Raw genomic sequence first — 24897 nt, 5'->3', positions numbered from 1 at the left:
GACTTCAAACACCACTTTCTACTGTTTTTCCCCTGGCACTGACGGGGTTAAGCGTCCAACCATGTGGAACAGCCTTTCATTCAACATCAGACACTCCACTTCAACAGCCTCTTTCAAATCTTCTCTGAAGACCCGTCTATTCAAGCAGTTCAGGTATCTTTGTCCACCAGTTCATAACTGCATCCTATCCATGCTCTGTGTTTTTGCTCTTTCTTTTAATTTAATGTCTTTTCACTTTAAGTGATATTAGACGTGTCATGTGTGTCTGTGTGTGCGTGCGTGTGTGCATGTGTGCGTGCATGATCTGGGGTTGGAGACGGTTGTTAAAGGGGTATTAAACTTTTTGTGCATGTGTGTGTGCATGTGAACAAGTGACATGGACAAGTTGTGTCTTTATGTCTGTGTAAATTCATTATGTCCACTAAATTTATTCATTTTATTAATAATTTCATCATCTACAGTTTGAGTTCTTTGTACACGCAAACCACCTTGAGCTGTGTGTGAGAAAAAAGCACTGAAAAAGCATTCAACATCATTACCATTATCAGCACCTACCTGGTGGTATCTCTCCAGCTCATCCATGTGAGGCTTGTAGGCCACGATGGCCTTGTCAAAGGCCTGCAGCTTGGACAGCTGGTCCTCGAGGGACCCCTTCATCTGCACTCCGATGGAGGCCACGGCGTCCAGCTGGGTCTCGACCCACTGGCCCACGGTGTTGGCCTTGGTGGCAAACTGGCGCCGCAGCCGCTCGTTGTTCTGCTGGCGAGTCATCTCCTGCTGCAGCGTCTGGTCGCGCCGCGGCACCAGGTCTCGAACCTCAGACCACTTGCTGGTGATGTCCTGTGGGGGGCACAGTGCAGTGCTCAAGGTTTAAGTCACGGTCACTAACACACACACACACCTCACGATATAATCACCATCACACACACACCTCAATATATTCCTCACCCCCCCCTCCCCTCCCCCACACACACACCATGCCTCAAGACAAACATCATAGTCAGACACACCTCAAGGTATACATCACCATCACACACACCTCAACATATTCATCACCCTCACGCACACACACACACATACCTCAACATATTCATCACCCTCACACACACACATCTCAAGGTATACATCACCATCACACACACCTCAACATATTCATCACCCTCACACACACATACACACACACCTCACCATATACATCACCCACACACAAACCTCAACATATTCATCACCCTCACACACACACACACACACCTCAAGGTATACATCACCCTCACACACACCTCACTGTATACATCACCCACACACATATACCAAACCTCAACACAGACATCACCCTCACCCTCACACACACACACACATCTCACCATATTCATCATCCACCCACCCACACGCACAGCATGCCTCAACACAAACAGTACCCTCACACACACACACACCTCAACATCTTCATCATCCACCCACACACACGCACACTGTACCTCAACAAAGACATCACCCTCACAATCACACACACCTCAACATCTTCATCATCCATCCATACACAAGCACACCGTGCCTCTACACAGACATCCCCTTCCTAACACCTCAATGTATGCATCACCCTCACACGTACACCAAATCTCAACACAACCATTACCCTCAAACACACCTCAACACACCACAGATGCTCATGCGTCACTGTGTAATGCATGTGGATCATTTCACATGAAGGTGTGGATATATCCAAGTAATTGTCAAAATCACAGACATTTACAGTTATTGATACAAGCACAGAATTATCAAAATACAAACTGTATCATCAATTCATCTTTAAAGCTCTACCATCAAATGTATCAACACCCAAGTGTTCTATAAAAATATAGATAAATGTTTATATCACTGTAAGGATACTCAAATGTCATATAAAATTCTACAAAGGCATATATAACTGTGTCTGTGTCAAACCAGACAGACAAATGCACATCATTGTCATACAATGAGGTGCTTGATACACACTGCTAAGCTTCATCAGCTTGCAGACTGTATAATGACATTACAGATTCAATACCAGGCATTTCTGATATAGATGGAGACATGCTAACAAAATCCATGAGGATCATAAAGCAAATACATCATCTGCCCCCCACCCTCTCCCACTCCCACCCCCACTCATCTCCTCTCCTCCACCCTCAATTCCCTCCACCACATTTTCATCTTCCCCTTTCTTCTGAACTGAATCCACACAGATATACCCAATAAGCATAGTAGTTTAGTTTGTTCAAACACCTCCTGTCAAGATTGACACTGCACATAACAGCCTTCAGAAGCGACTTTTCACTCCCCCCCCCCCCCCACCCAAGGCCCCCTCCTCCCCCATCTTCCTAAATGAAACTTAACACATTAATTTACCTGACTCATCATATCAACACTGTGGTTTTATATGGTATCTGTACTTCTGATGTGCCTTGCAGTACAGATGTATTGCACAGTGTCAAAGAACACCTTCACTAACTTTTTAGCCATGATGTTGAAGGTACTGCATCAAGGACTGAAGGAGCATGCAGAAGGGGAGATATCCAAAAAACATGACATACTGTTCACAGGGATGTCATGAACCACGGACAGCCCACCAAGAACCAGACACAACATCACCCAGTCACACAAAACAGACATTCCACTGACAAGTTCACACAGGAAGACACCATCCCACAGGCCTCACAGCCACAGATTCCCACTGAACACACTGTACAGTCATGCAGGATTCCATGACACGTTTCTCACACAGGGATCATTTATCACAAGCCTGTCTATGTTCAGCAGCATAGGGTGCTGTGAAAAGGTATCCACAGCATTCCTGTGGAGTCACTGAGCATCAATGAATCTACATTACCAGTAACAAGGTGCACTGAGGAGAAGGGTGGGGGAATCACTTTAACACTTGCAGAGAGAAGGTACATGCTGACAATATCTCAGTCATCCATCATGGGTATCTCCCATAAAGACACACATCTCTAACATGCTTGTAACTATCACATTGTAAAACACCCCAATTTCACGATAAATGACAAAAGAGTACAGAATGGCCCACATTACAAGGTGCACTCACACAAACACCACAACACAAAAATACATACTTGACATTTACAACATTACACAGTAAGTAAATAATGGACCAAAAAATTGCAGAACCAAAAAAAACAAACATTCTGTTGTCTAAAGGATCATTCAGTTCATGCTAACACTCTGGGGATGGCACTTCACAAGCAGTGCTAAATTGCACTGCCAATGGACAATTCATAACAGAAGGATGTAAGTTGAATTCGTGTATGATGCAAAAAAAAAAAAAATCAGAGTAGGAAACTACACGCACACAAAAACACATCTAAAACACATGCATGTAAACATTTCCATTGTTCATCTCTTGATCAATGTACCATTTTACCCATCATTTTCTTCCTGAATACAGAGAACCCTCAGGTATATCAATTGTAATAAATAACCACTCTGATCGCTATGAAAGGCACCAGGTTAACATGTGATAGCTATTGACTGACTGACTGACAGATGGACACACAGTTTACACAAGGCTGACAATCGATCAAAGAATGGAACACACATGCAAAAACCACGGGAGAGACATGGAAGAGTTACTTCAGTGGTCCACTGGTCCCGGCAGAGAGAACGCCGAGCACAAGGGGACAAGAAAAACAGCACCGTATCAAACACAGCATGGAGAATATTGCCGTCACACACACACACCATATACACTGTACAATTTACAGACCAGTGAAAATCTACCTGGACACACAGATCAAGATGGACACTGAGACAGGTGTGAGTGATGCATTGTCCCTGTTTTCTGGGTTATGCATTTTGTCATGTGTTGCTTCGGCCTGCCGCTTGCAGTGTGTGTGTCAACAGTGACATGTTTACCCAGACCTGAAACTGTGTCAAGAAAATGAAAATTTGGTTAGAAAAAAAATCATTTACATTTGCTACACGTGTCTTTTATTCTTAAAAAAAAAAAATCTGTTTATAGAGATAACTGAAAGTGGCTTTGTATTAAAAAAAAAACCCGTGGAATTCTTTACAACAAACTGCTGTCTGTTGGAACAGGAAGGCCATGACCTCTGTCTGAGGTCATTCAAAGCGGCTCTCTGATAATCTTCTCAGGTCTCTGCATTGCTGACACTTGCACTTTGTTAGGAAATACTATGCTGATCATAAACACACAAGATGCACATTCACACCTACATTCAAACACACTGCACAGATCAACGACAACCTTCAGGATGCTCACAGACATCAGTTTATACACACCCCAACCAAGAGATATTTGGTCTCTAACTACTTCTACTCTGATCAGTGTCTATAACACTCTGTTTACGTCATCCCAGTACACAAAATACAAGATGATGAGAAGTATGTCGTGTCCCAAACCTTCCTGAAACCAGACTCCAGACTATCTAGGGCAGTAGTACAAGGGTTGCCCGGGACAATGATTAGAGACGGGGGTTACACATGTGGGAGTTGTACGTAACCCCCACAAGCTAGCACAAGCAGTTATCGGTTATTCCGGCTAACTGTCGGTTAATTAATTACACTGTTCCTGTTCACAGACACAGTCTACAACAATGAATTAGGATGAAACGACGATGCACACACATACACATATAGATAACCATCCAAGTGAAGACATACAGAAACAAATGATGCTGCACATGCAGATACACGCACATCTCGGAGGTCAATAGATACCATGTGTTAGGCATACAGTACACACATCCATCAACACTGGATCCTGAAGAGGAACGGCATGTAGACAGGACCGATGTGACACAGTCAAGCACTGATGTGAACATTCCAACATCAGAACTGTACAGAGCACAAAGACATACACGGCAGTCAGTGCAAGTCTTCAGCTGGACCAGGTTCCATGATGAGCTGTTCGAGAATGGATCATGGATTTCCAAATCGCCCCCCTTCCTTTTTATCATTTTTTTTTTTAATTGTTGTATAAGTTGCGGAATATTTATTTCCATTAAAATCACATCATTTTTTTTCTTTTCTTCAGTTATGCACTTTTAAGTCCAGTACACAAGCCATATGGTGGCCATCCAGTGCACAGTCATTTTGTTATAACTGGTCATGAATGAAAACCGTGGTCCCACAGCAAGGGAAGACATGCACAGACTGCAGAGGACAGCTTGCACAGAACAGCCTCTCACTGCACACTGCTGCCACTGTCACCACACTGATGATGACACTCGTGTCTCCCCAACTCCTCACCCGCTTTATACAATATCTACACCCACCCCACACACACATCAACCACTGCTCATGGATATTGCATGACTGGGAGCAACTGATTTTTCATAATACTGCAAACTTTGTGGCCATGGTTCCGTCAAATAAAGCAGCACACTAAATACCAAAACAAAGTACATAATGGAGAAAAAAAATCACAAAAATTCCAAAACAAAACCTACTTTTTTTTCTTTTCTTTTTTTAAACTACTCCCGCATAAAATGTTGACAGAACTAACAGAATTCAAGCTGCTATTTCATACAGAGAGCTGCTGCAGATTTCAAATGCTGCCAATCTCAAACACCTTGCAGTGACTGACTACAAGCCAGGACTGTCCTATGTAATTATCATGTGTTGGTTGGCCTGTTACTGTCTATACTGCCGAAGGAAGAGAACATCTTGTGATAAAATGTTCCAATCAGAAACGTCATGTGATAAAATGTTACAATCAGGCAGTTTTGTTTCCGCCTGCTAGTCATGCCAATACTGTCCTGAGAGACGGTTACATTGTTTCTGTAGTCATGCATGAAGTCCTGTTCTAAGCCATGTCCGTCCTATTTTCTCTCCACATTCTCTAACCTTAAAAGTACTGCTGAATCTTAACTCAAGTTTTCTCAACACGCTGTAACAAAACTGCTGAATTTCTATATCAGTTTTCTCAACACACTGTAACAACGTTGCTGAATTTCTATGTCAGTTTTCTCAACACTCTGCAACAAAACTGCTGAATTTATATGTCAACAAAAGAAACCCTACAATCTCTTTCTTCTGCCTCTATAGAAGTCATGCAGGTCTGTCAGAAATACTTAAAAAGATTTCATTTCAGGCCAGCCCACCCATACAGTGTAGCAACAAAGCCATTCCCATGGATGAAAGTTTGTGGCCAGGTTCCAGAGCCCACTTAACCACAATGCATGTCTTCATTCTGAATCAATCAAAGGTGGAAAAATGGTCAACATACATAAATCCATACAACACGGGACCACTCCCACCCACTGATATGAAGTGCAGCAGCTCATCTACCCCCTAACCACCCCCCCCCACCCCACTGCTCCACCCCTGAAGACCAGTCAGCAGTGTGGGGACAGTGCTGCCCCATGCAGTGAGAGGCGGCTCAGGCCTGAACACAGAAAGCTGGCAGAACAGCCTCACATACACATGTACATACAGTACATAGACACAGACACCAGGCAAAAGTGAGTCATACTAACCTCCTACAGGGTCCATGGTCACATACCAACCAATGCAACACAACAAACACCTTCGTCATTCACGCATGTCAGTGTCAACACACATACACACACAGAGTGACATGTCCACCATTCCTGAACAATGAGTGACTTCACATCTTCAGGCTGTTAACAGGTACAGTAATTCAAGGCAATACACGCAGTACTTCAATGCAATACACACATAACATATAGTAGTAATGGAAATAACAGTCTTAATAATTACAATCCTGAAGAATCCAACTGAAACTTCTGCCTCAAGTGACAAGAGAATATGCTGTTATGCTTATGTTTTACAGAATCCTAGGATAGGCTCTCAAGGCCTTTCAGCATGAAGCTTTATGGTCAATCATCTGCTGCTTTTTACTACAGCAGGTGTGTAGCATACAGGGATATGTCAACATGCTCTGACACCTTCTTGATATTGAAAATAAGGTAGAGTACATTATTGCGGAGATTCATAGCAGACTAAGTGCCAAAAGATATTTGTTGCTAAGTCACTGAGGTGATTCATAGCAGCCTAAAGATCAAATATACACAGGATCTGCAGAAAAAAAAACATGCCAGTGGTTAGAAAGTGAAAGTTCCCTTGTGACACGCTTCTTTACATGTAACTCTTCTTCGTGCATTCAGGTCACATCAATCAGTGCACCTGTAAAACAGCGTCTGTCCATTCACTTTATCATGCGTTTAGTCACACATGTCAGTACGGTTCATATATGTTTGTTGTTGCTGTTTTTTGTTTTTTTTAGTACAGTGTCAGTGAGGCATCATACAGATGTGTAATTCATGAAACATAACCAGAGAGTGACAAGCAAGCCACTACTGTATATCGGACACAGATGATGGGATGAAAGAGATGATGTTACATGGAGAATGAAATGTATCAACAGGATGGAGGACTCCACAACTACAGGCACTAAGTAGGCGTACTGAAATGTATGTTGCTGTTTTTAATATATACAATGGTAACTACGTGTATGTACACGGCCAGTCAGTTTGAGGGGGATCTTCATGAACAGGTAGACATACAATACAAGCCCAGGACATAATGTGGCCTAAAAATGATGATTAATTCACTGTCAAGGACTTACCATTTTACCCACACACCCCTCCCCTCACCAGCAACAACCATACAAGGTGTTGGTGTCTACCTGTGCATCAAGTGTGTTGTAGGTGTTGTGTGTGATGATGCGGTCACTGTCAACGACTAGAAACCTTTCCCTCCCTTTCCTTTTTCCCCCTAGCACCCCTCCCATCCCCCCACACCCACCCAACAAGGTGTGAATCCCACCTGTGTGTGCAGCATGGTGTGGGGGTTGCGTGTGTGTGTGTGTGTGTGTCCCAAAATCTGACAATGATGTCACTATCAATGGCTTCACCCCTTTACCCTCCCCCACAAGATCCCCCATCCCAACGCCACCCCAGACCAGGATCAGCCCCAACCTGTGTTTGCAGCGTGGTGTAGGGGTTGTCTGTGTGTGGCCCAAAATGTGACAATGACATCCCTGTCAACGGCTTTATCATCCCCCCACTCCTTCTCCCAACATCCCTCCCCCAACTCCCAGACCAAGGATCAACCCCCACATGTGCATTCAGCATGGTGTAGGCACTGTGTCTGTGTCTGTTGCCCAAAAAGCATCACTTTCAATAGCTTCACCATCCCCCCATCCTTCCCAACATCCCTCCCCCAATCCCCCCAACAAGGACCAGCCCCCACCTGTGCATGCAGCGTGGAGTAGAGATTTTGTGCATGTGGCCAAGGTACAATAAAGTCACTGTCAATGGCTCCACCCCTTTACCCTCCCCACAACTTCCATCCCCCCCAACAAGGACCAGCCCCCACCTGTGCATGCAGCGTGGAGTAGAGATTTTGTGCATGTGGCCAAGGTACAATAAAGTCACTGTCAATGGCTCCACCCCTTTACCCTCCCCACAACTTCCATCCCCCCCAACAAGGACCATCCCCTACCTGTGCATGCAGGGTGGTGTAGGGGTTGTGTGTATGTCGCCCAAAATCTGACAATGACATCACCGTCAATGGCTTCACTCCTTACCCTCCCCACAACTTCCCCCCCGATGTCTCCCCCCCCCAACCCCCAACAAGGCTCATCCCCCACCTGTGCGTGCAGGGTGGTGTAGGGGTTGTCAGGGGGCACCAGGCCGTGCTGTTGTCCCAGCTGAGCCACCTCCTGACTGAGGGACACGATGGTGCTGTACTCCTTGTCCGCCTCCCCCAGCGTCGCCTTGAACTGCTCGTGGGCCTCGATCAGACCCTGGGAACACATCACACACATAGAGAGACTCATACACATGGACACAGACATGGACAAACGCACAAACAGTCACATACACACACATACACACACACACACATACACATGGACAAACACACACACACACACATACACACACACACAAACACATACACAACACACACTTAAACACGCACAACAGGCACACTCACCATATGCACATATGCACACACAAACACACACACATACAGATGCACAATACACACACAGATGCACAAAACACACATCCATATAATACAGGAATTCTCCCACCCCATGGACTGTACACCTCATATACCTCCAACAAAAAGACTGATGTGGGAGAAGGGAAGAAAAACCTCTTAAGAAAGAAGAGGAACAGTATAAAACTCAATGAGGAAAGATCAGAAAAAACGAGAGAGGACAGCAACAAAACATTTCTGTTTTGGGCAAAGTGATAACAATCTGTATAGATACAGACCCCCGCTTTATATATTCACCACAATGAACACAAAACAGTCAACGGAAAACAGATACATATGTAGCCATGTCATGCATGCACACACACTGAAAGATACATATGCATCCATGTCATGCATGCACACACACTGAACACCCCCCCCCTCCCAAACCAATCTAGACACCATCTCCTAAAGATACATATGTATCCATGTCATGCATGCACACACACTGACCCCCACCCACAACCCCCCCAAACAACCAATCCAGACACCATATCCAAAAGAAATATATGTATCCATGTCACACATGCACACACACTGACCGCCCCCACCCCCACCCCTACACAACCAATCCAGACACCATCTCCTAACTCCTTCCCCACCCTGAAAGAAAGCACTGACTGACCTGCACTTCCTCAGTGCTGTGCACGATGAACATGTCCAGAAGATCCTCCTTAGCTCCATCCATCCAGTTGTTGAAAGGCTGAAAACAACGCAGTTTGTTTTTTATAGTGTTATTTGTTAAATGGTATGCGTAAATGCTGGCAGTGGGTGTAATTGTGAAATATGAGGAAATAAGCCTGTATGAACGTGTACTTGTGAAACACGAGGAAATAAGCCTGTGTGAAAGAGTCATGTGGTGGGTGGGTGGGTGGGTGGATAGGTATGTATGTATGTATGTATGCATGTATGTATGCATGTATGTATGTATGTATGCATGCATGTATGTATGCATGTATGCATCTATACTTCTTTATTTCTTTATCATACTATTCTTCTTCTTTTTTTTCAGATCTAGATTGCTTTTTGTTGTTTTTTTGACAGATGGCTTGATGTAAAAAAGTAGTTGCTGCCAACTTAAGTTGCCATCTGAAAAAAAAAAATTGACTATGACAGTTATCCACGAGTCAGGATACTCCAAAAAATTAGTAAATTGTGACATTTATCAGTAATGTACAGTTCTTGTGATGCATTTCACTTGAGCCCAAAGAATATGCAATAAATCACACACACACACAGAATAAGGAAAAGACTACAGGGGAATCTAATTCATTATTTTAACCTGGAGGGGCGGTGTGGGATGTGGAGGTTGGGGTGGGGGCTTTTTAAATATGACCACTTCTACCCTGCCATTTAGGCAGCCAAACTCCATTTTTGGGGATGGGCATGGCCTGCACATCTGCTGACCTGGGAGAATGGATGAATCTCTAACCATCACCCACCAGGAACTGTGAACAGGATTTGAATCTAGGACCCTCAGAGTGAAAGTACAATGCTTTGACCACACGGCTATTGCGCCCGTCTGACCAGGATTCAAATGTAGAACACTCCGAGTGAAATCCAATGCTTTAAACACCGTTTTTATTGTGCCCAACACATCAAGACAGACACTGCCCAGCCCACAGACTATCCACTGACCGCTGCCCGTTTGGCAAACTCCAGGTGAAGCTGGTCAATTCTCTCCAGCACTCTCTCCGCCTCCTCCAGACCCTCTCTCCGCTTCACTGTCAGCTGACCAAGCAGGTCCCACTGGTCACAGATACACTGAAACACCAGCATGGTTATTTACCTCACAGATACACTGAAACACCAACATGGTCATTTTACCTCACAGATACACTGAAACACCAACATGGTTATATCAATGTCTCATGAATTCAACAGATATACTAAAACCAGAACGCCATTTATACTAACATGTCTGGAATAGAACAAATGCACAGCAGCAACACTGCCAGGCATAGCAAAGTGCTGGAAATTCAACAGATACACTGCATCCTACCACCACAGTCATACACTTCATGAAAATATCTTAAATTCATAGCCTCACTGATAACAAAACCACAATTAAAGCAACAATTTGTCAGGCAACATCTGAAGACATTTCTCATTAAATACATGCCCAAAGTATGTGATAACTGTCCACAAGTGGGTGCGCGCACACGCACACATATACAATTTATGCTTATAAATGTTGGGATACTGGTCATCTAAGTCATTTCCCTTATTTTAATGGATAACACCCTTATTTTTTTGCTTCTTTTTTTTTTTTTTACACTAATCACATGGTACATTATTTTCCAAACACACCAGTTCCAAACATAAAACAGTATTTCATGATTATTCCGAAGGTTAACATTTTCCAGTGATTTTTTTTCCCTCAAGACTGGGGGGGAAAAAAACCAGGACCCCACGAGGTCTATCAAGGTCTGTATAAGAACAGTGGGCTGGGTTCTAGGCCTTTCCCACAGGACAAGACAGGAGAGGGGCAGTGTAAAGTAAGGAAACAATGGTCACCTGGCATCGTGTGTTGACTGTGGCCACGTCATGGTAATCCAAGGCACTGAAACAGACACCACAACCCCACACGTTGTCACAACCACCAATACAATGCTGGACAAAGGCCAAACTATATGAATGAACCATGTTCCTCAATTTCACGCACGCACACAAACACACGAAATGAGGAAACAAGTACAACTACAAAACTGATCATAATAAGCACTGGATGTTGATTTCAATCCATGTAAGGATTGAAAAGCCAGCTTAGACATATGTCACCCCCTGACAACCATAAACATGATGTGTTATGTAGGTGGATTGTTTCTGATGCTTGCAGAGTACAACAGGTCCTGTTTTTCTTTTGCTTACCAATGCTACAAGGTATAACTACAGCGTCAAACACTGTGTCCTGTATGTTTTGCTGTGTTTGATAATAGCCATGGTGTGTTTGATAATAGATGTGGTTTGTTTGATAATAGATATGGTTGTCTGATAATAGATATGGTGTGTTTGATAATAGCAGTGGTGTGCTTGATAATAGCTGTGGTCTGTTCGATAATCAAAATGGTCTGTCCGATAATAGCCATGGTGTGTTTGATAACAGAAACGGTGTGTTTGGTATGAGCTGTGGTTGTTATTTTCCCAGAAATGTGAGTCTTCCACAAATCTACACATTTGTCCCTGCAATCACTGTCAGCACGTTCCTCTCCTCCCCAGTCATCGCTCTGCTAGTCTCTGCCGTACACACACACACACACACTGAAAAGGCGACCCAGTAAACAACACTGACACTTGTGTACTTCCCACAGCGACAAGTAATGAGTATTGATCAGCTGGAACGGCAACAGCTTGCCGATCAAAACAAACCCCACAAAATCAGGCACACTGATCACTGGTCATTAACCAGTGAGTTGTGCTGAGATGGGTTAAGGCCACAACAGCTTGTCCTAAGCTGATCTATATCTCTGTAGGTTTTTTTTCGTTGTTTTTGTTTGTTTGTTTGTTTGTTTATGGACCAACAGTACACTGACCGAAAGGCACAGGAACCAAAAGGAAACAGAAACAAGAAAACTGAACGATGGAGTCTGACTGTAGAACTGAACTGATCTGAACTATGAACTCACTTCAGTTCCTGTGCGATGGCAGCGATCTGTTCTACACGATCCTGGTGAGCAGCAAGGTCACTCTCAAAGGCTTCATGTTTCTTCTTCATGGCCTGCACACACATCAACGCCAAAGAAAATAATGGATCACTTCCACTGTTTGATGAGGACTATAACATCAATGGCTTATTGACAAAGATGTACATAACTGATTCACTTTTTATTCTTCCCACAAATGTGATCAGCGATCAAAATATAAATAAATGCTACACACTTCATCAATTGAGTTCTATCATTCGAAGTTCACAGGAAGCACACACACAGACACCACACACACAAACACACACACACACTCATACACACACTCATAAAAAGACATGTGTACACATTCAAACACACACACACATATACATACACACACACCCACTACACACACCACACCACACCAAACACCACACCTTAACCCCTTTCCCCCCCACACACACTCTCCCTGACAGCCCTGACCTTGAGTTCATTGAGGCAGCAGCGTTTGAAGTCCTCAAACTGACACACACACACACACACACAAACCCATCCCACACCCATTCTCCCTCTCTCACAGCCTGACCTTGAGTTCATTGAGGCGGCAGCGTTTGAAGTCCCCAGACTGCAGCATGTCGTCCTTGCCGGTGGCCCACTCCTCGTGGATCTCACACTTGTGGCGGAACTTCTGGGCCAGGTGGTCCAGCCGCTCCAGTCTGTACACACACACCACACACATATAGAGATACACAGACATGCACACACACACACACACAGACATATACACACATACACCACCCCGACACACACATACACACCACACACACACACATACACCACACACACATATGCGTACACCACACATACACACACACACCACACACATACATACCACATAGACACACACACCACACACACTCTACATCAGTGAACAATCCATCACCACTTGCCTTTTCTTTTAAAAAAAATTCACGTGTGGGAGTGACTGATTTTGTAATATTGAATAATGATTTTGTAATATTGCAGCCATTTAGCAACATTGTGTCTTAGTACTGAAATGTGGTAAAATAAAGGAAAAAAAAAAAAAGAACCCAACTAAAATCATCAAAATGCCAAATGAAAATCTGTAACATACAAAAATACTATGACCCATGAATTTTCATTCATTTATCTATCCATTCTGAACTGACATATCTGTTGAACTGATGAGGCTTGTCTTGTAACAGCGTAAAACTATACACACCTGTGTGAACCCATGCCCACAGTGCTATCTGTCTGTCCAGATGGAAGTGAGTCCACATATAAAAACTACTCCCCAATGTATCTCGTTTTCTTCTCATTTTCTCTGGCCACATTTTGTTGGACTTTGAGAGAACACCTCCAGGAGAACACCTCCTTCTTTCTAGACAGACATCACAACAATCAAGATGATGGTCTTGAGGAGGAGGAGGATACCAATAATGATGATAATGACAATGATAAAGACTGTGATGACAAAAGTGAAGCTGATGGTAATAATGATGAAGATTAACAATGAAGAAGAACGTAGTTATGATGACGACAATGACACCAGCGAGGATGACCCACCTTTGCAGTTCAGACAGCAGCCACTCCTCAAAGCCTTTCTCAGCGTGCTCCAGGCCTTTCCAGGCATTGGCAATGTCCTGCACACCACAGCCACAGTGCCACACATACAGCAAGGACAGACACACACCAAAACAACATGTCCACGCTTTGTATCAAGTGAATAAAAAAGGGCAACCTCTTTTTTTTTTTTTTAACAAACTTTCCTACTATCGTGTAGCTATGTGGGGGATTAACAGTTCCCATTCCCATCCCTAAAGGCATCAGTCTCAACTAAATGAAACCACACTTTATGGCACGTGGACGCACACACACACACACAACCATTAAAGAATCAGTGTCAACAGAAAGCATACTTTATGACACACACTCCAACAAACATCTTGACAAGAAGCATTCACATATATGAATGTTTCAAAGTACACATCAGGTTACAACTGACACACCTACCATTTGGTTCAGTTTGGTTGCTTTTTTCATATGTATATTTGGTGTGCAAAACCCTTCATTTATGATTTTCATGACAAACAAACATGATTCCAATTCTGATCCACACACACACACACACAAACACCAGCAAGAACCCACCGACACCATCTTGCCCTCAGTGGGGAGGTAAGCGGGACGGTTGGAGAGGCGGAGTCGGGTCTGCAGCGTGTTGAACGAGTTCTCCAGCTTGGCCTTGTCCTCCAGCTTGGGAGGCTTCTGTTTGCGCCTGTAGTCACGGAACTCATCCAGCTTCTGACGCGTGCCTGGCAGCGTGTTGTCCGTGGTTCGGTTCTCCAGCCAGGGGCGGGTCCGACGGATCCACTCCAGGAGCTGTAAGGTTGAGGCCAACATCACTGTCAGCACTGACAACAGTGACTGCATCATGAATATTATGCCAGTGATGACAACAATAAACTGTAATCGGAACTCACTCGGACGAAGGGCCCCAATCAGGCCCTATTGTTTACAACCGTTTCAGAAGAAGGGCACCAATCGGACCCTTTGATAGGTTTTTTTTTTTTTTTTTTTTTTTTTTTTTTGGTGGCACCTACTTTTCATAAGGATATTATAAGCTATGAATATCTTCACTGACATTTCCGCTCTCCACTGCGACCTATAAATGCAGTGTGTGTTTCTGTGCTCGCGAGCAGTAGAGTTATTTTCGCGGTGACTGGTTCACATGAAGCGCGTGTCAACAATGACCTCTGACCAAGTTATGTCTCAGTCACAAGGCAGACAACAGAATTAAACGAAGGGTCCCAACCGTGGCTATATAACGTTCTGAATTTAATCTGTTTGGAACTCTTTGTGCTTCCTGGATTTTTTTTACGAGTCATCAGTGTCTGCAAATTTGGAACAAAAAATATGGATCACTGTATGATAGCATAAGAAGGGAGGAAGTTTTGTATTTTGCCCCCAATTAACTCGTTATGTTACTGATCAGTTTGAAAGTTTTCAGTTCATAAATTTTAATATTTGATTTTTGGTGATTTTATTTCTCACCCATACAAATGGGTCATCTTTGGGGAAAGTCACGGGAGCTAACTGGCAGTACAAAATGAGTTAACAAAACACTTGTAACAACAACAGTAATAATAATCAACTGAATCAAGAGAAGATGGGTAAATGTCTCTGAAAAACATTCCCTGCATGAATCAGCAAGTAAGGAAGATGCCCACCCAATCTTGAGGGCAGGCACAGATCATGCCACTCAAACTTCCTCTCCACATTGAAATATTACAATGACAAACTCGACCACACAGTCCAGTGTGTCTCAACCCATGTGATATGTCAGCATGTTTGTGAACGCGTCCAAACACTATGTTAAGAAATCTGACACAGTATCATGCATGCACAATTTTTCTTGGCTTCAAAACATGCTGGTAGATCAGAAGGATTAAGACCACTGTTTGAAGCTGAAGACCTATATTCCCATCTTTGTGGCCTCGTGGAAATGCCCCCTACAAGGAACCAAGTGTCAGTGGGTCGAGTCCCAAATACAGACCATGGTTTTTACTGCCCTCTCCACTACAACCTGAGTAATGGTCATTTGGATCAGACGATAAACTTAAAAGAACCCATGGCGATAAAGGGGCTGTCCACTGCAAAAAAATCTGCAGAAAAAATGCACTTTTAAGATAAAATCCAATACATTTGAAGACATAAGAAAAGGGAGTGTCACTGCACTGGAGAGATGTGCCCTCAAATTTCACATTATTTGTCCTGACAAAAATTGATGCCACAAAATAGAAATACAACACAGGACAATGCAACACAACACGATACAAAACAACACAAACATAACACAACACAATATAACATAATATATAACGCCACCCAACCCAACCCAATATGTCTTAATGTAATTTTCAATCAACCCAATAGAATACATTATGTCTTAAGGCCAGACACGGTAGTGAAATTTTGACCAAAATCATGATTTTTTGTGATTTTCGTTTTTCGCATAATTTGCTTCTTCAACATCTAATCTTTATAGTCCATTTCACCTGGGTACTATATTCACTTAAATAAAGCTTCAAACAGCATCAACATGTGTGATTTCTTGTGAGTACAAGCACATCTCTTTCTTTTCCTGTTTTCTCAGTTTTGTGTTTTGTCCTCATAATACCATTTTTCAAAATGCTAATACTCAAAAACTTTAAAAGATAGCATGTTCAACTTGGTACTTTCTTTCTTTATGTATTCATCTTTATTATAGTGCGGTGATTTGTATAGTACTAGTAAAGGAATGAATATACTCATTTGAAAAAAATTATGTCAAGGAATTTATACACATTTCAACAACAACAACAACAAAAATGTATTTATTCAAATTCCAAAATACCACTACACTATAATAAAGAACAAATACAAATAAATCAAATAAAACCAACAGAAATAACATATCTATAAAGGTACCGAAGTTCTAAGCTTTTTTTTTTGTCGGCCATTTTGGATTCGTTTCCATGGAAACCATCACGACAAACTGCACAAAATGACCTTTTTAGACATATTTAGTCCAATATCTTTGTATACCATGTCACAGAAAGCCATAAACTTAGTTTATTTCATTTGTTTTTGTACTACCGTGTCTGGCCTTAATGTAATTTTCAATCAGATTAATGAAGATGTACTGTACTGTACTGCGTGGTATGGTATGGTATGGTATGGTATGGTATGGTATGGTATGGTATGGTGTGGCGTGGTGTGGTGTGGTGTGGTGTAGTGTGGTATGTATGGTATGGTATGGTATGGTATGGTATGGTATGGTGTGGTATGGTATGTATGGTATGGTGTGGTATGGTGCTAACTGTATGGTATGGTATATCATATGATATGGTACTGTACTGTACTGTGTGGTGTGGTGTGGTATGGTATGGTATGGTGTGGTGTGGTGTGGTGTGGTGTGGTGTGGTATTGTATGGTATGGTATGGTATGGTACTATACTAACTGTTCTGTTCTGTTTTGTACTGTACTGTATTGTGCTGTGCTGTACGGTCCTGTGCTGTATGGTATGGTATGGTGCTAACTGTATGGTATGGTATGGTATGGTATAGTATGGTATGGTATGGTATGGTGCTAACTGTATGTATGGTATGGTATGGTATGGTATGGTGCTAACTGTATGTATGGTATGGTATGGTATGGTATGGTATGGTATGGTGCTAACTGTATGGTGTGGTATGGTATGGTGCTAACTGTATGGTATGGTATGGTGCTAACTGTATGTATGGTATGGTATGGTATGGTATGGTGCTAACTGTATGTATGGTATGGTATGGTATGGTATGGTGCTAACTGTATGGTGTGGTATGGTATGGTATGGTATGGTATGGTATGGTGCTAACTGTATGGTATGGTATGGTATGGTGCTAACTGTATGGTATGGTATGGTATGGTGCTAACTGTATGGTATGGTATGGTGCTAACTGTATGGTATGGTATGGTATGGTATGGTATGGTATGGTATGGTGCTAACTGTATGGTATGGTATGGTATGGTATGGTATGGTGCTAACTGTATGGTGTGGTATGGTATGGTATGGTATCATGATATGGTACTGTAATGTACTGAACTGTACTGAAGGGTATGGTATGGTATTGGTATGGTATGGTATTGTATGGTACTGTACTGTATGGTATAGTACTGGACTGTACAGCACTGTATGGTATGGTATGGCATGGCATGACATGGTTCGGTATTGTATTGTATTGTATTGTATTGTATTGTACTGCATTCTACTGCATTGCATTCTATTCCACTGCACTGTGAAACCCAACCCAACAGGCAGGAGCACAGCAGAGAGACAGGAGACACACAGAGAGGAGAACTCACATCACTGGCCAGGCGCTCATACTCCTCCATCAGCCGCTCGTTCTCCTGGTTGACCTTCAGCACCTTGCAGATGCGGTTGGCGGCCGTCTCTGCCTGCTGGGCGCCGGAGAAGGCGTGGTAGTAGGACGACACATAGGCCATCACGGAGCGCTCATCAGGCTTTGCTGAGTTCACCATGTCTGAGGGCAGGGAGGGGGGAAGGTGTGAAATAACATCAATAGTTTGTGACACAGAGAGAGGGGAGTAGAGAGAGAGAGAGAGAGAGGGGGGGGGGGGGGAGGAAGGGAGCACAAAATATCAACAGCTAGTGACAGAGAGAGAGGAGTAGAGAGAGAGAGAGAGGACGAGAGACAGAGCATGAAATATCAACAGCTAGTGACAGAGAGAGGGGAGTAGAGAGAGAGATGGGGGTGGGGGGGGGAGAGCGCGCGAAATATCAACAGCTAGTGACAGAGAGAGGAGCAGAGAGAGAAAGAGAGCAGGAGAGACAGAGCATTTAATATCAACAGCTAGTAACAGACAGGGAGGAGTAATGAGAGAGAGAGAGAGCCGAGTTGACTATGTGAACATAACAACATCAACAGCTTGTAACACAGAGAGAGAAGTAGTAGTAGAGAGAGGACAGGAGAGAGAGAGGGGGAAGAGAAGAGAGAGCGCAGGACTGAGTTCACCATGTCTGTTGGCAGGAAGGGACAGTAGATGTGAAACAAAATCAACAGCTTGTGACAGAGAGAGAAGTAGAGAGAGAGAAGGGGAGACAGACAGAAAGAGAGAGAGAGAGCAGGGCCCGAGTTCACCATGTCTGTTGGCAGGAAGGGACAGTAGATGTGAAACAAAATCAACAGCTTGTAACAGAGAGAGAAGTAGAGAGAAGTAGAGAGAGAGAAGGGGAGACAGACAGAAAGGGAGAGAGAGCAGGGCCCGAGTTCACCATGTCTGTTGGCAGGAGGGGGGTCAGTGTGAAATAACATCAACAGCTTGTGACAGAGAGAGGGAGGGAGAGAAAGAGAGCAGACGAGAGAGAGTGTTCATTGTCCACCTGACTGCAGAAGGCTATATGAGGGATGAAGAGGAATAGAGACAGAGAATGAGACAGTGAAAGAGAAAGACAGAGAAACTGACAGAGACAGAGGCAAGGAGAGAAAAGGAGAAATAGTGAGAGACTGACAATGGGAGAGACAGAGAGAGGCACACAGAGACAGAGAAAGAGTAAGAGAGCGAAAGAGAGAGAGACTGACAGTGAGAGATGCAGAGACAGAGAGAGAGAATGAGAAAGTGAGAGAGACAGGCAGAAAGAAAGAGAAAGAATGAAAGAACGCGCAGGCGCAAGAGACAGACTGACACAGAAAGAGACTGACAGAGAGAGAGAGAGACTGACACAGAAAGAGACAGAGACATAGACAGGGAGAAGCAGGGAGAGACAGAGAAAGAATTAGAGAACGAGAGAGAGGCAGAGGCAGAGAGACAGAGACAGAGAGAGAGCGAGAGACAGAAAAAGAGTAAGCAAGCAAACCAGAGAGAGAAAGACAGGCTGACAGGAAGGAGGACGTACCCTCAGGGTCCAACATGCGGGGAATGTCCAGGTGTTTCTCAGCGATGTCGAAGGCTGTGTTCAGGTTCTCCAAGGGGTTCTCCTGAACAACGTCACCAACATGCGTCAGGCCAGCGCTACAGACACTGTGTATACAGTTCACACTTCGTGTTTTCTGTTCACACTACACTACCCCATGTAAACTTTCACATGTGACTGTCACCAACATGCGTCAGCGCTACAAACACTGTGTATACTGTTCACACTTCCCCGTGTTTTCTGTTCAAAACTACACTACCCCATGTAAACTATCACATGGAAACAGTCACCAACATGCGTCACGTCAGAGACACAGATAATGTGTATACAGTACACACTACACTACCCCACTGTAAACTATCACGTGACTGTCACCAACATGCGTCAGGGCAGCGCTACAGACACTGTGTATACAGTTCACACTTCCCTCTGTTTTCTGTTCACACTACACTACCCCATGTAAACTATCACATGGAAACAGTCACCAACATGCGTCACATCAGAGACACAGATAATGTGTATACAGTACACACTACACTACCCCACTGTAAACTGTCACATGTGACTGTCACCAACATGCGTCAGGACAGTGCAAAGATACTATGTATACAGTACACACTACAGTACTCATACTTTACACTGTCACCAACATGTGTCAGGACAGTGCCACAGATACTGTGTCCATTGTACACACTACACTACCCCACTGCAAACTGTCACCAACATGTGTCAGGACAGTGCCACAGATACTGTGTCCATAGTACACACTACACTACCCCACTGCAAACTGTCACCAACATGTGTCAGGACAGTGCCACAGATACTGTGTCCATAGTACACACTACACTACCCCACTGCAAACTGTCACCAACATGTGTCAGGACAGTGCCACAGATACTGTGTCCATTGTACACACTACACTACCCCACTGCAAACTGTCACCAACATGTGTCAGGACAGTGCCACAGGCACTGTGTATACAATACACACCACACTACCCCACTGTGAACAGTCACTTGTAAACTGTTAACAGAATGCATCACGGCAGTGCCACAGATACTGTGTCTACAACACGCACTGTAAACTGTAACTGTGTCTTGGTACACACTACCCCTAATGTAAACTATCACCTTAAGCTGTTGTGACAATGCGACAGATACTGCCCAGGGACGCACCCTACCTGCATTGTCTAGGATACACACTACCCCTATTGTAATCTGTCACACCCTACCTGCATTGTCTAGGATACACACTACCCCTATTGTAATCTGTCACAATCACAAGTCAGGGCAGTGCCACAGATACTGTGTCTACAGTGCATACTACACTACCTCCACTGTAAACTATCACAAACACACGTCCAAACAATGACATAATTTTCCCACATTGACACCACCCGCTGTAAACTATACCCTTACTGTAAATAAAGAGTACATACTACCCCAAGAGTAAACTATACCCCCACTGTATAGGAACAACACCCATCAGGGCAATACCACAGATGCAGTGTCCAGTTTACACACTACCCACACTGTAAAATACCAGTTCTCATCGAATCTGCCGCATGTTTTCTCCCCGTTCCTCTAGCCTCGTGTTCCTCACCATTCCACTGCTAACACTGAATCCTCCATGGACACCCCCCCCCCCCTCCCCATCCATGGATGATATATGTCTCTCTCTCTCTCCTCTAACAGCTCCATGCAGTGCACTGGACTGTACACAGGTCTATGAACCATTAACTGATCAAGTCCCTTGTTTCTGATGGAACTGAAAGTCATTTCTGTCCAGATCAGACAATCCCTAACAGCACACAAATCCCTTCTCGATGTCACACAGTATATATTGGATTTTTTTTTTAAGGAGGTACATTACACATCATGTCCTCTATTTTCTGAGTAGAATCAATTTGAACAAAATAATGAAAACATATTACCCTTCCCCAACACATGATTATCGACTGTCCATGTGTATGACATCTGCGGATTAACTACAGATACTAAGATAGTCATAAATCATTCTCTAACAGACCATAACCTATCATTTTCACAACCTCATACTTTAATAAACCATAAACTATCATTTTCTTTAACAGACCATAAACTATCATTTTCACAACCAATTTGTACCAGTGAATATTTTTCCACACATAACACACTGGTTAAGAAAAAAAAAATTCAGCTTTACAAGGCACACGGTCCTTTTTTTTTTTTTGTCTTTTTTTTCCAATATTTGAAATGTTAAAATGAATACATCTTTTGAAAAAAAAGCAGCATTAATCATGGTATGGTTTATGTCTGCTAAAGCTACTATTGTTAGCATACAAATCTGCAGATCTGCACACTATCACTCTATCAGAAAAGCACAACTGTTTAAATCTATACTGTACAGCATACAATAAGATACAATGCAATGACAGGTTTCTTTACAGAAACGTCAATGTAAACACACAGAAATAACAATGTATGAAGTGAGAAAATGCAAAGACTCTTTTACACTAAACACACATAAGTGCACATGCATGTCATGTGCATTCCAACATGTCTAGACGCATGCATGAACATGTACACATTCGTACATAGTATGCACATTGCTGGCACACTGAACATGCACACACACACACACACCACACATACACTCCGAGTCTCTCTCTCTCCCCAAAACTACACCATGCAGAACGCTACGTTGAACTGTTACAGTCATACAGAGGTGCCAAACAGTGCAAAATACATGGTGCTGAATAACAGGAAGCATTAGAAACTTCAACAATGCAGTCTTCCTCTTGTACGTGTGGCCTTTCTGCACATCCAAACTGATACGACTTTCTTGCCTCAGATTCCGAGACTTTCAAATTATACAAACTCTGCCTTTCTTCACACCACACACCCACTGCCCATGTGCACAGAAACAACATGTGCAGTGACTGAGTGAGTTTCAGTTATCACATCCGCTTGGCAGATGCCCGACCAACAGTATAACCCAACGCGCTTAGTCATGCCTTCGAGTGCAAGTGTATATATTTGTGTACCAATGAGAGTGGATTTCTTCTACACAATTTTGCCAGAGAAAAACACTTTCATCAACACTCAGTTTGATTGGAAAATCAAACTTGGGAGAAAGGGCAAGAGCTGAATTTGAACCCAGACCGTCATGGACTCTGTACTGGCAGATGAGTGTCTGAACCATTCTGCCACCTTCCTCCAGAGTGAACAACAAAGAAATGTGATGCTGTAACCCATGTTCAGTGCCTTCCACTTCAAGCACCGCCTGATCAACCCCACATATGGTTAACACTCCTCTCAATGACAGTTAACACTCCACTCAATGACAGTTAACACTCCTTTCAATGACAACAAACACTCCTCTTCAATCCTCTCCAGCATTTTTTTCCCCCAACAGTAATGAACTAAAAATGTCAGTGTAAATGAATCAGGGACATTTCTAGCGTATCATCTGAATGGAGTCTGAAGGCCGGGGACCCCAACAGCATGCTAAGCAGCACTGTATCATGTGAATGGCACGGAGCAGAGGACGGCTGGCAGGTCTGGGTTTCAAACCCTGCTCACTGTGGTCATCACTGCAGTGACTGACTGGGTGCCCCACCCACTGAGTGATGTCAGGCTGGCTGACTGGGTACCCCACCCACTGAGTGATGTCAGGCTGGCTGACTGGGTACCCCACCCACTGAGTGATGTCAGGCTGGCTGACTGGGTGCCCCACCCACTGAGTGATGTCAGGCTGGCTGACTGGGTACCCCACCCACTGAGTGATGTCAGGCTGGCTGACTGGGTACCCCACCCACTGAGTGATGTCAGGCTGGCTGACTGGGTACCCCACCCACTGAGTGATGTCAGGCTGGCTGACTGGGTGCCCCACCCACTGAGTGATGTCAGGCTGGCTGACTGGGTACCCCACCCACTGAGTGATGTCAGGCCGCCAGCCTCTGACCCTACCATCACTGCTGATCACCTGCCACAACCACTGGATGCAGCGCTACCTACCGACACACAAAACACACACAACGCAAAGCGCACAAAGCTGAGGAACATGCCGACATATCTACAGCACCAGTACACAGTCCTGTCCTGCAGCCAACATTTACTTCATCACAAGAACAACAGCGGATCATTTAAATTGATGTATCACCACACAAGAACAACAGCGGATCATTTAAATTGATGTATCACCACACAAGAACAACAGCAGATCATTCAAATCGATGTATCACCACACAAGAACAACAGCGGATCATTTAAATTGATGTATCACCACACAAGAACAACAGCGGATCATTTAAATTGATGTATCACCACACAAGAACAACAGCGGATCATTTAAATTGTTGTATCACCACACAAGAACAACAGCGGATCATTTAAATTGATGTATCACCACACAAGAACAGCGGATCATTTAAATTGATGTATCACCACACAAGAACAACAGCGGATCATTTAAATTGATGTATCACCACACAAGAACAACAGCGGATCATTCAAATCGATGTATCACTACACAAGAACAACAGCACATCATTTATATCAATGTATCAATGTTGCTTTGAGACCAGCTGATCACATAGAGCCACTGAGGAAGTACATTAGATGTCATGTTGTTTCAAGTTCGATTTAATTTCGCCAAACAGTATCGGGTGCACATGTACCTTTCATCACCATACACCAAACGTGTCAAGACACACACACCAAACTGCAGAACCCCCAATCACAACTTTCCAACACAGTCTGATACAGCATTCAGCATCATAC

At 43.6% G+C, this 24897-nt stretch overlaps 1 protein-coding gene across 2 annotated transcripts in view; it reads right to left on the bottom strand.

Moving 5' to 3' along the window:
* LOC143281163 (alpha-actinin, sarcomeric-like) overlaps positions 1-24897 on the bottom strand; it is a 67962-nt gene that overhangs the window by 16413 nt on the left and 26652 nt on the right. For both annotated transcript variants that reach the window (XM_076586188.1, XM_076586187.1), the window contains exons 6-16: positions 20117-20198; positions 18565-18743; positions 14829-15059; positions 14244-14320; positions 13243-13372; positions 12657-12748; positions 11548-11593; positions 10669-10794; positions 9656-9733; positions 8636-8791; positions 556-840 (exon numbers count right to left, since the gene is read on the bottom strand). In XM_076586188.1, the coding sequence (XP_076442303.1) occupies positions 556-840; positions 8636-8791; positions 9656-9733; positions 10669-10794; positions 11548-11593; positions 12657-12748; positions 13243-13372; positions 14244-14320; positions 14829-15059; positions 18565-18743; positions 20117-20198 (1482 nt within the window). The remainder of the gene's footprint in view (positions 1-555; positions 841-8635; positions 8792-9655; positions 9734-10668; positions 10795-11547; positions 11594-12656; positions 12749-13242; positions 13373-14243; positions 14321-14828; positions 15060-18564; positions 18744-20116; positions 20199-24897) is intronic.

The sequence above is a fragment of the Babylonia areolata genome, chromosome 4 (genome assembly GCF_041734735.1).
Source record: "Babylonia areolata isolate BAREFJ2019XMU chromosome 4, ASM4173473v1, whole genome shotgun sequence".
In the NCBI taxonomy this organism is placed as follows: Eukaryota; Metazoa; Mollusca; class Gastropoda; order Neogastropoda; family Buccinidae; genus Babylonia; species Babylonia areolata.
Note: the sequence above shows the minus strand (reverse complement) of the source record. Positions and strands in the feature narration are given on the sequence as shown.